Below are 16594 nucleotides of genomic sequence, written 5' to 3'. Positions count from 1 at the left end.
AAAAATTCACAGAATAGCAGTGAAATGCAATTTAATATTAAATTGGTATTGAACATGCTCAAGTACTTATGGACTCATTAAACAAGTTCTCCAAGGGAGCAGTCCTACCAGGTACTGAGACCACAGTTATTCAGCTCAGCCTGCAAGGGCAGGAGAAGACCCATCAGCCCGGGCTGGGAAGGCAACCAAAGATTCATTGCAGGGCAGAAACATGGGAACATGGGCTGCGAGTTTCTCCTGGAGCCCCTGCTCAGAAAGCAGAGCTCCACCCGTTGGCTATGTAAGGTGGTGTCTAGCAGAGGAGGCAGCCAGGCTTCACCCTTTTGCAAAGGCAACCCTCCTGCCGGCTCCAAAAGCCAGGGGAGTGCTCCAGGAAAAAGGATGGGATGCTTTAACACGTGGTAAATCCAACCACACCTGGTGTCCTCCCGTACCTGCAGGAGGCAGGGGGTTGGCAGCATCTGAAGTGCGGTCTCTCCTGGTGTCTTTCATCAAGGGGGAAGGCAGGGAAAGATTAAAGCAGAGCTGCCCCAGTTTGTGGAAGCGAAGGCCCCCAGAGAGCTTCCAGGATCCCTGGGCTCTCCTGGGCAGCACACCATGCGCAGTGCTTGCTCATCTCCTTCCTTTCAGCGCAGACTGCAATGGAGGAGCTCCCTGAAGGAGGAACGCTTCTCTCGAAGCAAGGTAAAGCATTTGCTTCAAGAGCGCACGCTGGCTCTAGCAGCAGCAACCCTAAATTTATTCTTTATTATCTAGAGGGATTAGTAGTTGGCAGGAAGCACCAGCGGGCATTTGCAAAGAGAAGGGAGCATGGTGCTGAAATCAGATGATATTCCCAGCCCTGTCTGGGCTGTCTTCTATATATTTAGAAATGCACTTGGCAAAGGGACAACTGGAAGGTTTTATAAAGGGAGATTTACAGCACCAGGTGCAGCATCTGGGGAGATGTAAATCCGCAGGCTGGGTGCAAACTGTGGGCGAGGAGCCGGCGGGCACGGGGGCGAGGGGTGGCTCTGCTGGAGCCAGCACCAGCACCGCTGCCACCAGCCCCAGCACAGAGCCTGGGGCACGTCTCTAGAGGTGCTTCCAGGTTTTTCATGAGCACTTTTCATAAGAGAGAGTTTTCTTTCCTTTCAGATAAGAAAGACTCTTTTTTTCCCACTAGGAAAATCTCATCTCTGTGACTGCTGTCTTCAGCTGACAATCATCTCTAGTCCCTGAGAAATTAAAAGTTTCAAAGAAACCTCACTGAACTTTCTCAATCAAAAGTTCCGTTAAAGAGACTTTGTTCATTCTATTTTTTTTTTTCTTGGGAGAAGAGGAGCCCCCATGGGGCCAAGTCCAGCAGCACACTTTCTGCGCTGAGAGATATCAGAATACAGGCAGGTTCCTGGTGGACCAGGGAGGGAGGAGGATGGACATGCACACACCTGTGCCAGGCGGGCATTTGAGTACAGGGATATGAAAGTCTCTCCCTGCTATTTCCCTCCCACCCACAGCAGATTTAACAACAGATACTGTGAATGCAGAAAAACACTGGAAAACAGCAGCTCAAAAACTTCTACTTCCCAGAGATGGTCAGCACCCCATCACCACCACCTTGCCTGAACCACCTCCAAGCCCTTGTTTCCTGAATAACTCATCAGCTTGACTGATTTATCATCAGCTTATTTTATAATCCCACACCTACAATGCTTTGAAATGAGATTGAAGAAACGGAACCTACAGGAGGCAAAGAGTGGGGGCAGCTCTGCACGAGACCCTCGGCTCGGATGTGTCCTTGCAGGGGCAGCAGCCAAGGCAGGGCTGGCCTCGGATGGTCACACCAGAAAAGGGACCGCAGGGTGCTCACCTGGTGTGAAGGCAGGAAAAAGGCTGGGAAAGGTGAGAATTTGTAATCTGCTTTTCCTCTGCCATGCCAGCCCGAGCTGTGAGAGGGACACCAGCTATGGAGACGTGGGAAGATGGGTGCTGGAAGCACCTCCAGCTTCACGTGGGGTGAGTGGCTGATACTGGAGAGCAACCAGCTGGATCATGGGTGTAATACCCAAGCTTCAGCTGCTTAGAGCAAAGGTAAGGAGGGAAGTCAGCACTGGGGCTATCGGTATCACCATCTCCCCATACCTGATTTAGGGCTGGACGGCCACCAAACTCCCGTCTCATCACTGCCATCCCCTCTGCACAGCAGCACCCATCCTGCCACAGCCCTCAGCAGCCTCACAGCTGGGAAAGGTGACGGCGGCAGCCCCGATGCCCAGACCCAGCTCTGCACCCACCTGGGGGTCCCGTAGCAGGACGTTGCCATCACGGGTGCCTTGGGCAGGATGCAGAAGCATTTCTAAACATCAGGGAGCGAGAGTGCCATCTGCTAGCCTCCAGCAGATGCGGCACAGAGCTGAGAGTACAAGCCTTCAAGGGGAAGGAGGGAGGAAGGAGGGAGAAGACAATTAAATAGCTGTTTTAAATGATTTGGAAGAAGATTAAAGGCAGCTGCAGGTTTTTTTTTTTTTTTTTTTTTTTTTTTTCTTCTCTGGGAAGAGGAACCACCAGATTACCTTCATCTCTGCTGCCTTTACAAACTGCTGTTAAGAGGAAACCTAAAAGCTAAATTGATGGGCCGCATTTCTTCACTTTTTATTCCCTCCAGCTGACATCTCAGGAAGGGGGGGGGGGGGGGGGAGGGAGGAGGAAAAAAGAAATCAAGTGAATAAAAAAAAAAAAAAAGAAGAAATTATGTAAGAACTGGCAAAACACAGCAGGCCAAGTGGTTATGTAAAGCAACGAACACAGGAGCTTATTTAATTCAGATCTAGCTGTAAGACAGACCATCGTGTAGAGGGCCGGGGATTAGTCGGGCTGAATTAAAGTCCCTGGGCAGCCTGTGGGAAGAGGCAGCCCCTTAGGGATGCTCAAACCACCACAGACAGGCATCACCCTGGGGCAGGTACCTTTCCACCACTGCAGGGATGGATGCAGACACTCTCCAGCGCCAGCACCTTCATTTTCTCGTCTATCTGGCAGCACCCACAGGAGCACCGTGCCCTGATGGGACACCTTGAATCGGGCACAGCCCTGCCGCCAAGGTGCCAACCCATGCTGCTTCCTCCGCAGGGGCTAACGGTCCCCGGGGGGGCTTGCCCAGTGGGCAAAGACCCTTCGTGGGTTCTCTGTGGCCAAAATCGTTCTGTCAGCCAGGCTCAAGTTGGGGGGGTTATCAGTGTGTGGAGCTGTAGCGAGTGACTGAAAACAGTTCTGTTATTAAAAGCCATAGCAGGACTTTGGCTGTGACTTAAGGAAAAGAGGCCGACTTCAGCTCCCGCAGCCAGCGCTGGTATAAACGCAGCATTCCTGAGCTGAGGCCATCGGCTAATCCTGGATACGATGCGCAAGCAAACGCGGGGAGAGCTCAGCCCTTGGGTTTTACGCACGGCTGTTTTTCATGTACTACGGCGAGAGCCCTGCTAGATTTACCTGCACGGCCCCGCTGGGTGTCCTGTGGGGATGCAGGACGTGGTGGGCACAGCCCCACTGCCCACACCACCCATGGGGCAGGGGGCTCCCCATGCGTCCCAAGGGTGCTCCTCACTGCAGGAAGGCATACGGAGGGGTTTGTGACACCACGCACAAGATTAAAAACTTTCCGGGCCTCTCAGATAATGGGAGTTGAACAGATGTCCTTGGAAGTGTGTGTGGAGTTGGCAAAGCATCCATGCAGCAGCTGCTCCCAGAAGGGGCTACTCCAGGCGGCCAAGGCACAGGTCACAGCATGGGAACAGGTCTGGGGCACCTCGCGTCCCCCAGCTCCAGCGCCCTGTCCTTCTGTCCCATCCCCTCCAGGTCTGAGGCCCTTCGGCACACTCCTTCAAAGGCATCGCAAGAAGAAAGAAAGAAAGCAGAGGACCTCCCTGGGCAGGCGCTTGTTTCGTGTGCGGTGGTATTTACTCTACAATTCAGCAGAACTGGGAGCAGGCTCCAGCAAACATAACAAAGAGGGGAGCTGCAGGGTGGGCTGATGCAGAGCAGAACTGCGTCAAAGTAGCTGCCCACCGAAACCGGTGAGGAGGGCCACAGAAGCTCCCAGGGTGCTTTCCCAGAAGTTGCCCTATGGACCAAGCGACCTGGAGCCGATGGAGCTGTGACGGTTTGTGGAGGCTGCTGCCATGTGTTTTAATAAGCGGGTTCACACCAGCTGGCCGTGCCAGCAAAGCACCAGCGTGTGTCAGACGCTCTGCCCAGGCCCCGTAAACAGCGAGCCTTCTGAAAGGAAAGAGGAAGCACTTTCCTGCTAGACCAAAAGGTTGCAAATGGCCCTGCCGTGGCATAGGGGACGTTCTGCAGCAATGCCACCCGAGCCCAGGCTGGGCCACGCTGCGGGACGGCACAGCTCCGATGTGAATTGAGTTAGGGGCTGGCAGGGAGCTGCCCACACCCTGTCTCCACTGCCTCTATAACCAGTCCAGGATTCATTAAAATCCTGAGATTTTAGGTGAAGGAATTGCCTGACTCCGTGCTGGGTGCTGGGAGCTGCAGCAGGATCGCAGGTACTTCTTTAAACTTCCTCGGTTTCCCCAGGTCCGCTGAGGACCTCTGTGGAGAAGAGCTATCAAGGTAAGACAATAAGAAGCACTAAAGGAAAATGGTATTTGCACAACTCTCTGGCTGTTCAAATTAAGACCTTTTTAAAAGACAGGACGGAGAGTGCATGGTGCTAGCAGCGCGTGGGGCAGTCACTCAGCCGTCCCCTGCTCCGGGGAGCTGCCCCAGAGCCAAGAGCAAAACCACAGCAGCCAAAACCACAGATACTGACCCGCAAAGGAACAGGGCACCAATCTCCTTCCGTCCTGGAGCTCTTTTATCTGGTGCTGCCACAGCGAGTAGCTTTTGCAGCCTCCTCCAGTTGAAGTGGCATGAAAACATTAATTTACTTGTATGGAAACGGCTTTGAGAAGTGCTTAATTTGTGTGGAAGAAAAAACACCATAAAATTGGCTGCAGCGTGCGTGAGAGGACGTCTGCCAGTTAAAGTGTTAACTAGACCTAAATGATGTAGCTATAATGGACTTATTCCTGCCACCATACCCCAAACCGATGCCAGTATTCAAAGCAGAATCCCTAACGAAGAGAAGTAGCAGGCAGGCTTGGCGCTGGGGAGCACAGAACAAACCAGGTTTGCAGCCTGATTTAGGATCCTGCAAGGATGGTGATAACCAAAGCCGGGGCAGGGAGCTGTCGTAAAGAATTCACTATCAGAGGTGGGCTGTTGGGTGCCCGGCTGTGCCGTGGCTCAGCTCGGCGTGGTGACAGCCGCAGCACATCGTACGCGGTGCTCTGCCTGCTCACCAGGGTGTGCTGTGCCGAGCGGTCTGTAATTACTGCAACAATACCAGTAATTGCTTCTTCCAGGTGCTGTGCAGTTTTAGTGGTACAAGTTAAGTCATACGAGCAAAAATCTAATATGCCAAGTGTTGTTTGAATAGTTACTCTTCTTTTTCTTACTGTAAAGGAACCTAATTGTCCGCACAGTCTAGCTTTCCTTGGGATTGTCCTTTAAAACCTAAAGATTCAAAGCCAATAGCGAGGAATCTTTTCAAAGAGAGACTTAAATTAATACCCTCAAATATTCATCCTGGGAAGGCTGTTCCAGTCCAGGGAGGAGCGTTCTCCTGGGCTTATCCGAGCTCTCAGTGGGCTCTGAGTCTATAAATGGCTACATTTGCTCTGTTTGGGGACTGGCTTGCAGTCAGTCACCAAATAAAACCTCTCGGAGAACTGATGGTTTCCAAAAACATCCCGATTTGCTTTAGACAGTATGCCAAACAGGAAGAGTGAAATATGTTGAGTGATTTATTACCAGAGATTTGCCAGCTTGAGCAAGTGTATCACTGCTCTGCTTAATTTAAGGACAGAAAATGAACGCAAAGAGATGTAGAGACCTGCTCTAAAGCAGCTTCAGTCCTCTGCAAAAGTCAAGGGCTCCGACTTTCAAGCTGCAGGACCTTTGCGCATCACTCTCCCACATCACCACTGCCCTTTCTCACAGGGCTTCCATTATTTGTCTTTTTTTAAACCTCTGCACAGCGTATGAGGTGAGAATCCCCGACCACACGCTGTGCGATGGTTTCCATTAATGCACTTCAGACCTGACTTGCAGCTGCTTTGCTTATTCACTCCGGAGCCCTCCCCGGCCGGGGCCCTGCTTCACACTGTGTGTGTGCTCCTTCAGAGCTTGGAGGAACGAGCCCAAGCCCTTAAATAAGCTTCCCAATAAGCAAAGCCACATTTCTAGCCAGATCCCCCGAGAAGGAAAGGTATGGTGTTCACCCCCCCATAGCTCCCCCCAGTAATCACCTCCTTCTTTTTACTTTTAAATTAAATCACAAGTGAACTTAAAATGCACAAGGAAAAGCCCGCAGGCAAAGTTCACGTGTTATTCGTTCACATCTGCCTACTTCTTACTTGGGCAGCAGGACAAGGTAGATCCTGAATAATAGCAAGACAGTAAAATATGTTGAGAATTGTTTAAACTATAATCTCCGAAGACGTAGCTAGGAAATAATCCGCTCTCTTTAGCCCTATCATGTTAACACAGAGCAGGAGTTTAATCCTAAAAGGGAGATGAGTGGAAATAATGCATTTCAACCACATTGTTCTCAAATCAGATGGCTCACGTCTCCTCAGAGAATAGAAAATTTGGGTTAGGCACGCTGGGCTGCCACTGGCAAAAGCTACAGAGCATGTACAGGAGAAATACAGCCTCCAGGACCTCAAGGTGAAAGTTAGGTACCAGGACAACATTCAGAGGGAATTCAGTGCTTTTGGTTATGGGGGCAGCAGTGGGAAACTTGGAGAGACATGCTTAAACATCTAACGGCTCCGGGCTTAAACCTACCCGCTTGTACCCTCGCCCCCTTTTAGCAGGAGAAAGGATTCTGATTTGTTTCCATTTACGTTCCCTCCCTTTGGCTGCAGGAACATTTCAAAGGCGTTAGTACACTTGCAGTTTTAAACTCTAATTGGCTACTGATTAAACCCACCTAATATTCATGTTCCAAATAAAAGATTGAGGAGCTATCACATGTAAGCCTGGCAGCAAAGGAGCTATGGAGATCGGCGTCTTGCTCTTTCTGCCTCTCCTTCCACTCCTCTTACATTTTTCAAGCCTAATGCTCCAGTGAACAAATGCTTCGAGCCCTCAGAGCACCGGAGCGCTGCAAGTGTTGACGCTGAAATCCTTTCCACGCCTGGGAGTGTTCGATTTAGCAGTGCGTGGAGACCAGCAAAGCCTTCCTGAACTCGGGAAGGGGTCTGCTAGCTAAACCAGCTATGGATTTCCCTGAAACAGCCAAAACACCAGCTGCTGGCTTTGAAGATGCCGTTCCTTTCTGAAGCCTATGCTTGCACCCGAAACTTTCTGACACCGGGGTCTGGTGCTACACAGAGGAATGGAGCTGTGGATCAACCCAAGGAGCTGGGAGGGGGAGGAGAGGCGGTTTTATTTTCCCTGCTCCCGCTGGCCCCTTTCCAGCCGGAGGAGGGGAGCTGCCGGCGATGCTGGGGGGGGGGAGATCTGTGCATTTTTCTGGCGATGAGCTGCCACATTTGGGGGACACACGAGCGCCCCGGCTCCGCTGCTCCCGGGGCAGTGGCCGCACGGCGGAGCGGGGCTGGGGTACCCCTGGGTGTGCGGCACAGGGGGGTCCTGCTCTGGGACCGGGTGGGCTCCACACACTGCCTGTACTGGGACAGCTGCTCTGGGGGGGGCTGCACTGGCTCGGGTTGGTTTCAACCCCATGTGGGATTTATCCTAGTGCAGGATTAACCCCCGTGCAGGCTCACAGCGAGCAGAGCTGCCCCCTGAGCCCCCAGCCCCTGCTGCCACCCCAAGCCAGGCTGTCCCATCAGGGCTGCCGGGGTCCCCCCTACCCAAGCCGGCTCCTCCCGGTCCCAGATCCCCGTTCCCCTCCTGGCTCTGCCAAGTTTGGGCTATCAGAGCCTGGAGAAGGAGGTGGCTGCCCGACCTCAACCACTCAGGATCCCCGGCCGCCTAGCTCCTCACCTGGATGACCGTCTTCAGCGTGGAGGCGTCCACGATGGTGGTGCAGACGAGGGAGTCCGGATCTTGGTTCTTGAAGTAGATCTCCCCCATGGTGAAGATCATGGGGATGGCGAGGAGGAAGGAGGCAATCCAGATGCAGCTGATGAACTTCTTGGTGCGGCTGCGGGACATGATGCTCTTGGCTTTGAAGGGGTGGCAGATGGCCATGTAGCGCTCCACGCTGAGGCTGGCGATGTTGAGCGCCGTGGCGTAGGTGCAGGCGTCCCGCAGGAAATAGTAGCCCTTGCAGACGGCCCCCCCGAAAGCCCAGGGGTGGTGGACCCAGATGAAGTTGTAGAGCTCGATGGGCATGCAGAGGAGGAAGATGAGGAGGTCGGAGAAGGCGAGGCTGGCCAGGTGGTAGTGCACGGTGCTCTGCAGGTTCTGCAGCGACTTCTTGCGCACCAGCGTGTACGCCGTGATGGAGTTGCCCACGGTGCCCACCAAGAAGAGAGCCAGGTAGATGACGGTCACCATGACTTTGGAGTAGATGTCCGTGTTGACGTCCAGGTCCTCCTCGTCGGGCCCTTTGGGGAGCAGCGGGTCGGAGCGGTTGGAGGCGTTGGTAAAGGCGCTGGGCTGCGGGCCGGGGGGGTCGCCGGGGGCAGAACCGTTCGGGTGCATCCCGGGGCCGGGTCGCCCCGTCGGGGGCTGCAGCTCGCCGGGAGCCGCCGCTGCGCCCCGCCGGGGGGGACTTGGCCGGTTTTAAGGCTGCGGGGAGGAGGCGCCTGCCCCTCCCGGGCTGCCGTGCGTGTGTGCGTGTGCCCGTGTGTGTGTGTGGCAGCGGGGGACACGCACTCGCCCCCTCCCCTTCTTGTCCGTTCCCCCCCCGCCCCCCCCCCCCCGCCCGGTCCCCCTCCCCTACCACCACAGCATCCTCCCCTGGCCGCCCGGCTGCGCGCAGCCCCGCAGCTCCGGAGCTCTCCTCCTCCCCGCAGCTCCCCGGCGCCCAGATGTGCCCTGGCAGGGCAGGAGCCTCCCTGCACACGCACACGCACACACGCACACGCACGTGCACACGCACAGCCTCGCCGGGAGGCTCCGCGCCCCCCCCCCCCCCCCCCCCCCCCCCGCGCTGCAGCTGCCTCCCCCCGGCCCGGGGCCGTCCCCTCCGCTCGGCTCCCTCCTCCCCAGCCCCGCCGCCGCCGAGCGTTTTGCAGCCCCAGCCCCAAAGGACCCCCCCCCCCCAGCCCCTACTCCCTCGTGTATCCCCTCTCCTCCATCCCGTGCAAAGCCAGGCACAGGCGGGGCTGCAAGCTGAGGGCTGGCAGGGGGCTCTAGAGGGGTCCCAGCACTGCTAACATCCTCTCTTCGTGTCCCTTGGGAGATGAGAGGCACGAGGGATGCTCCATCCCCCCTTGGACTTCCCCACTGCTAGCCCCCAAAATACCCCCCCACAAACACACACCCTGCTGCTGCTGCTAGGAGAAATGCATTTAAAAGAGGGAAAAAATAAACACCTACAAATATCTCCCTCTGCCCTGGGACTTTTCAGCCCCATAGCACAACGACAGCAGCGAGCTGCTTTGCTTTGGTCCCCCCCATGACTTTTCCCTTATCAGATCCCATCAGATTTCCCATCCTCAGATTTGGGATGTGCGGTCTCTGAACTGTCCTGTTGCAGGGGAAGGGTCTGCAGTGATGCTACGGAGATGCTGAGGGTCAAAGGGGGATCCTCCACACCAAAGGGCCCCCAGGACGGGCATGGCTGAGTGGTCTGCTGGGGGCTGCTGAGCTGACTGCTCCCTGTAACACCCCAGCGAGCTGCTCACTCAGCTGTCTCCATGATAAATCTCTCTGCTACTGCACAGAGGCTACCTAGGAAAATCCCATCCAGGGAATCCTTGATTTGGTCAAAGACGACCATAATTTCTCCCATGTATTCATGGACAGATGCTGGGTTCGCAAACACCAGTGGGCTCCAAGTGCACCGAGGTCCTGTAGACTGCCTATCCATTTGATGCAAGAAGGTCTCTAAACCTGCAGTCGATCAAATAATCACTGTGTGAACATCGTGGACTTTACACAGCCATCCACCAAGAGCCAATATTCCTCCAAACTTTCCTCTTCTTAAATCTGGCTGACAGGGTCACCATGGAAGGCTGACCAAAACCAGATTTATTTAGTCATATGTAGTCATACAAATACGGAGAGAGATGTTTTCTAGCTCTCATCCCACACTGGTTTAAAGAATGACTAATAATCTCTTAACACCAATGTTCCTTTCATTTAAAAGCCTCTGTTATGAAATGTTTGTTAGCAGAGAGCAGTTTGCCAGGGCTGGTGTTCCCAGCTGCTCTCACCCCTTGGTCCTGGTCCTTGGACGGGTTCTGGGGATGGATCAAGAATATCCTGAAGAAGGAAAGTGGGACACGAAACGTGGTGGGCTGTGCTCACCGACTCTGTCTGAAGGAGAGCTGCAGCTGGGGTGTGTGCCCAGCATCCCTGTTCCTGGACCCCCTAGCTGGGGGGAGCTCCTGGCCCTGTGATCCAAGCCCAAACCCACGCTCCCGCGCTAAAGCACTTCTCCCCCAGAGGCAGAAAGAGAGTTCCTTTGGGATCCTTGTCTATAACGAAGAGTTATTGTCCCTTCCTGGCCCTGTAACTTCATTTTGGCCTTGTGGAAAGCAATTGCTATCCTCACAAACAAGCTACCCATCTGCTGGTCTAATTTTACCGTGTGTGTGTGCACGTTTATATCAATAGCTGTCTGTAGAAATGCTCTGTTTTGGATCCTGTTGCCTCATGTTGCTGCACGCAGACAATGCAGGCACTGCTGCTTACGAAGAGGATATTACATCTCCTTGCTCTGTCCCAGCAGCTGTCCCTGGGTGCTCAGTGAACCACCTCCTCCAAGCCAAGTGCTGGCAGGCAATATCAAGAAATATAATTAAAAGAAAATCCTAATTACGCTCTGAAATATCAGATACCTGGAATCAATGCAGCTGTTGATTTACAGTCAATGCTTTACCAGGCTGGTACAGTTTGTGTCTGTTGCCAAATCTCTCCTTTCTTAAAAGCACGTTGGAAGGGTACCTACCACCTAATGAACAGGCTGAGGGCTCTGATCAGTAAAGGCTTCAGCAGGATGTTTCTGGGAGTTAATTAATTTAATACATCCTATTAATTCCTTGGAAAGGCTGGCTCAGCCACACATGAAGCATTCCCACTAGCATGGGCATGTACATCTGCTCTGTTCTTTTTTCTTGTAGATCTGGGTTTATCTCATGGCCTGGGATAAAAGACATAAAAGACACTCATTCATACAAGATCCCAAGACCAGTCTCACAGCTGCTGAAGGTGTCCTGTGGTTACAGGTGCCTTGCAGTGCACTGGGTGTCTGGGGTCAGGGAGACAGGGCTAGGCTGGCTCTTTTTCAGGTGTCCCTAGCAGATGAGGATACCAAGACATTGCTCCTCTCTCACCCCAACTAGTTAGCCTGTACCTCTGGTAAAGGCCATCTGAGGACATGGCCGCATGACTAGATGTGAAATCATGATGTGGTTCTCAAATGTAAACCAGTGTTGGCAAATTTACCATCAGCTTATCCCAGCTGAGATGGAGTTTGCTGGCTTCCCAGAGTCTGACTTCCGAAATGCAACCCTGCCATTCCCCATGCAGAAGTGTGGGTCACTTTGTAAAGAAGAAAGTAAAAGAAAGTCTTGGTCTATCTCCAGATGGAAAGGGGTAAGCCTCTCCCCTGTCTTTTCTGAAAGTTTTTGTTCTACCTTCTGTCCAGGCAGAGGTGTTGCTGTGTCAAAGGAAGACGCCAGCTCTGTTCCTGCCTCTCCGTGGAAAACATCTTCCCAACACACCTTTAGTCTCCCCATCGCTCGTGTGTGGTCTGAGGGATATGTGCACTCCCTTCCCTGTGTGGGATATTGAAATGAATGCCAAAACTCTCTTCACAACTTCGCCTCTGCTCCCTGCAAGGATTTCGTCGGTATTCTCCTTCAAGCAAAAGCAGAGCTGGAGGCGCATCGCCCTCTCCTTGTGCACCAAAGCCTCCAACCTAAATCCCCGCTGTTTGTTTCTGAACTAGCCGACCTTTTAGCTAAGCTGGGCTCGTTTTAATATATTTTGTATGTGTATGTCTGTGGCTTAAAAAGGAAAAGTATCGTGGAAACCAACGGGAGCCTGATCTCAAATGTTACAGCAAGGCATTTACTTAAAATCTTGCAGGAAAATGTCACCCAAAGACCTTGTCTATTAAAACTTCCTGGACTTTGAGCTGAAGGTCCCCCAGTGCCCAGGATATGAGGCCCACAGGTTGCCTCACTCCCTTTTATGTTGACCCAAGTGTTTTTCTTCTTTGCTTTTCCTGTTACAACTGGGGACCCCTAGGAATTTTTCACATTAACCCTATTGCAGTCTGATTTCTCCAGGTGGGATTTTTCTGAAGGACACAGAAAGCATCAGACAGAAAGCTCTGCGAGAAGCAGGTGCTAAAAGACAGCATCAGCCCTTTCCCTTGCTGAGGTCCCAGGTCCCAGTCCTAAATACCTGTTAGAGAAGGTTCCTGAGTCAAATAGTGCTGGGCTGATTCAAGCCTTTAAAAGCAGATCCCAGAAGACTCACTGGGACAGGTACTCCCTTCTTCAAACATCCTTAGAAGCCAGGATTGTGTAAGGTGGGTTAGGAAGGTAAAATCCTGGGGATCACAAGGTTGTTTTAAGGATGCTGCACTTGAAAAAACAAGAAAGTGAGGGAGAAAGGGGTGCTAGAAAAATGGATGTATATCAGCTTTGTTGATGACAATATTGAATGCATCATTACTTATAGGCATGGGAGTGCATCCCTTCCTAAACTCAACATATTGCAAAATAAAGCATTGCTAGTTTGGATGAGCAATAAAAGATTCCCAACTGCTGCATGTTATTTAGTGTGTTTGGCTGAACTGATTTCAGGAGAGTATTTTAAATCAAAGCAGTTGATACACGGGATATTTATTGCTTCTGATTTTTGTAGCAGAGGAACCTGCTGAGACTTCTCAGTGTGAGCACAGTGATGTGTGGGTCGGCAAAAGGACAGACCATGCTCAGAACAGAGCAATAATCACACATCCCAGCATTGTGTCCCTGGGCAGATTTAAAAGAAAATAGGAAACTGGAAAAATAGAACACACTGGGATGCGTATGATGATGTTGGCCAGAGAATTACTCGGAAGAAGGGTCAGTCTCTGGGAATGGACAGCTGGGAAATGAGGTGTCCAGTTACCTTGTACAGGTCTTACCGTCTGTGTGCTGGATGTTCACATTCATCCCTCTACTTTGGCAAAGCTCCTTTAAAATTAACAGATGCACTGGCTGATAGACATCATAATGTTTGTTTCAGACAGAGCCAGATATGTCATCGGGACACACACAGGAGATACCAACCGCTTTAGTTCAGACATAAAAGCATATTTTGGGTCCCCTGAGTTGTTACTGCAACAAGCCCAGACCAGATTCCTTGTGGCAATAAATGCACTTTATCTTCATATACAATTTAAGTGCTCAACACGTGGGCAGACATTCTCACATACTGCCACACTGGCTTTCCCTCCAAAAATCCTGTTTTACCCCAGGAACAAATATAACACAAAGAGATAGAGTTTGCGTTTGCTGCAGCCAGGGGCCTCCACCGCAGCCCCTGAGGCCTGAGCATGGCGCTGGTATCCACAGGGCAGGGCAGTTCCCGTGCTTCTCGGTTATCAGAGATGCCATCCACTGTCCCAGCCCTGGTTTTCTGGGGGGCAGCGGCTCCGTTTCCAAAAGATCTGCTCCACGGGGCGCAGTGCTCACTGCTGCCTGCATCCCCCCGCCCAGGCCCTGGCCCACACGCTGTGCCGAAGTTTTTCAGGAAACGTGACCTTGTTTTCTGACACCCCATAATAATTGAAGGCAGATGGCTATTATTAAGGATCCTAAGGAGGGCTACAAGGATGGTGAAGTCTGGAGGGCAAGGCATATGAGGAGTGGCTGAGGGCCCTTGGTTTGTTCAGCCCAGAGCAGAGCAGGCCGAGGAGAGGCCTCATGGCGGCCTGCAGCTTCCTCCTGAGGGGAGCAGAGGGGCAGGCCCTGATCATCCCAGGACTGACTTCTGAAAAGTTCCCAGTGGAATTTTTCCTGGGACACATTACGCTGGTTTCAAGTCACTCTGTGCCACTTCAGCAAGCAAAAAAATTTGGCACTTTGTGCCTTCCAAAGCACACTGTGACCTGCTGTAAATGTGTCTTATTTGTGCTGTGCAATCTGGCTCGTTCCTGCTATTCTTCCCTGTAAGAGCCCACATCCTTCCATTTTTTACAGCACACTGGTTTTGCCTGAGTCTGGGCTCCTTCCGAGCCGGTGCTAGCGTCCCACTCGCTGTGTGAGGAGAGGAGGCAGGAGAGGATGTTGGTGCTGGTCTGCAGCCTCCCTGAGCAATGAGAAAGTCCCTCCTGGTTATTACCAGGAAGAGGAATGCGAGGCTGCAGAGGACATTTATTCCCTGAACTCCATTCCTGCCATTACAGGCGATGGCATCATGCAGCTGCCTGGGCACAGAAAAGTCACATTTCTGTCCTGCTGCTTCCTCTGTAACACTGCTGCAGGACCTGATGGGGAATGCAAACCTAAGAGGAAGGGTTTGTTCACATAGTGAACTGCCAGGAACATTTCTCTGTGGACTCATCTGGGGACATTTCACCCCTAATGCACTTGCTGAGCTGTCCACAGATCGAAGCAGATCTGCAGGGGCACCAGCTCACAGCCCTGTGAGCACGGGTGCAGCACAGCATCCCCAAAGTGCAACCTCACCCCTAAGCACAGCTCATGCTTTGCTGCTGCTTCTCTTCCTCCTCATGGCCAGACTTACATGGACGATTTTTCGTTTAGAGGATCTTGGCCTAGAGACTCAAAAATATTTTAACCCAGTTGGGGTGGGCAGGGGGTCCCTGCAGAGGGATTTTCTTCTTCTGTTATGGCTTGATGGATGGTGCAGCCATCCCAAGGGAAAGGGTTCCCAGGGTTAGGTAACAGCCCAGACCATAATGTAGAGCAACCCTGGGATTGCTCTAAGCTAAACTGAATGAGAACAGCCAGAGGAGGCAGGCAGGAAACTGAAAAAAAAACAAAAAACAAAAACTGACAAACAAATGGTCAGGAAGGTTAATCAGTTCAGCCTGAATTAGACAGGGAGCTCATTCAGTGCCTTTCAGTGTGATACTGGCACTTGACTGTGGCTGCATTCACTGCCTGAGAGTTTTTGAAAATCTGATCAGAGCTGTTTGGGGAACTACAGGTACAGAAACAGTCTGGAAAACAGAAACAACAACAACAAAACAGCTTATATGAAATAAAACTTTGGTTGATTTGGCAAGGTGTTTACTGAGCACAGGAACTCTCTGGACAACAGCAATTTTTCTTAACTTTCTCATAAATCACAAACAAACTGTTCTGGCTCCTAGGGCAAATTTTGACAAATCCTAACAGAGAAGCAAACAGGTGATTCTATGGTATCTTTGCCAAAATTGATCTAGTACTGCTATAGCTATGAAACAAGGGAACGTTTCTTTCATGGAGGACTCCAGTAATACAACAAAGAAAATGCAGTGCAAGATATTTTTCCTGAATAACTTTTAAAGAAGATAATCCACCTCTTGTGTTGAAATAAGGACCCCTTCACTGGTGCAAAGAACTTTTAAAAGAATAGCTTATTTCAGGCTCAGACTTTACAACACCTAGAAGAGGAGCCTTATCCAGCCCTTGCATGTTCCTGAAAAGCCACAGGGATGGATTCGGTGTAATACAGTATTCAGGTTTACTTTGGGAGGAAGGAAAAGGAAATGCGTGCACCTATTTTTCATCCTAAGATGTTCTTTGTTAACAACAATTAATTACTGTCCTTCTATTTCTTTAAACACTTGGAAATATGGACACCTTATCATACCGAGTGAGTTTTTTAAGGGGAGCATAGCAGGGCAATATGGTTATAACTGGGGGAATTTTGAGAGGTTGTTACAGTGAGACAGCCTATACATGTACAAGCAAGGCATATTCCCAGTTCATATATACAGGAATTCAGACTGCATTGTTTCACTTTTGCTCACAAAGACCACGTATGGATTTTGAACCCAAAATCAGTTCTCTTTCAGTGCAGTACAAGACTTTCTGTCAGTGCCTAAAATAGAAAAACTGCACACCCAGCTTTGAATCCAGGGCTGAATGCTGGAGGAAAAAAGTCTAGAAAATGATTTGGGTGGAAGGGTGCATTCATACAATAAGTTGCTAAACATCAGCAAAGCCAGAGTAATGACAGGGTTTGAGAAATAGGTTAGAAAATTTAGATGGAGTTTTTCTTGCTCAGTAATGACCACTTCATGAAAGAAAGTCGTATTTCACTACGTGGTGAACACAGAGGTAATAATGAAGATAACTGCCACAAAGTAGACGTGAGATGAACGGGCATATAGTGGAACAGAGTTCAATTAACAAAAAGATTTCTTGAAATGATTTGATTCTCCAGAATTTGCTCTGAT

At 51.3% G+C, this 16594-nt stretch overlaps 1 protein-coding gene across 1 annotated transcript in view; it reads right to left on the bottom strand.

The window, feature by feature from the left end:
* Positions 1-8895, bottom strand: part of NTSR1 (neurotensin receptor 1) — a 49588-nt gene extending 40693 nt beyond the window's left edge. Inside the window, exon 1 of the mRNA XM_040575785.1 lies at positions 8056-8895. Within this exon, the coding sequence (XP_040431719.1) occupies positions 8056-8718 (663 nt within the window). The 5' untranslated portion in view covers positions 8719-8895. The remainder of the gene's footprint in view (positions 1-8055) is intronic.
* Between the last annotated feature and the right edge of the window lie 7699 nt (positions 8896-16594).

Source organism: Cygnus olor, chromosome 16, assembly GCF_009769625.2.
Source record: "Cygnus olor isolate bCygOlo1 chromosome 16, bCygOlo1.pri.v2, whole genome shotgun sequence".
NCBI lineage: Eukaryota > Metazoa > Chordata > Aves > Anseriformes > Anatidae > Cygnus > Cygnus olor.
This window is presented reverse-complemented; position numbering and strand designations above follow the sequence as displayed.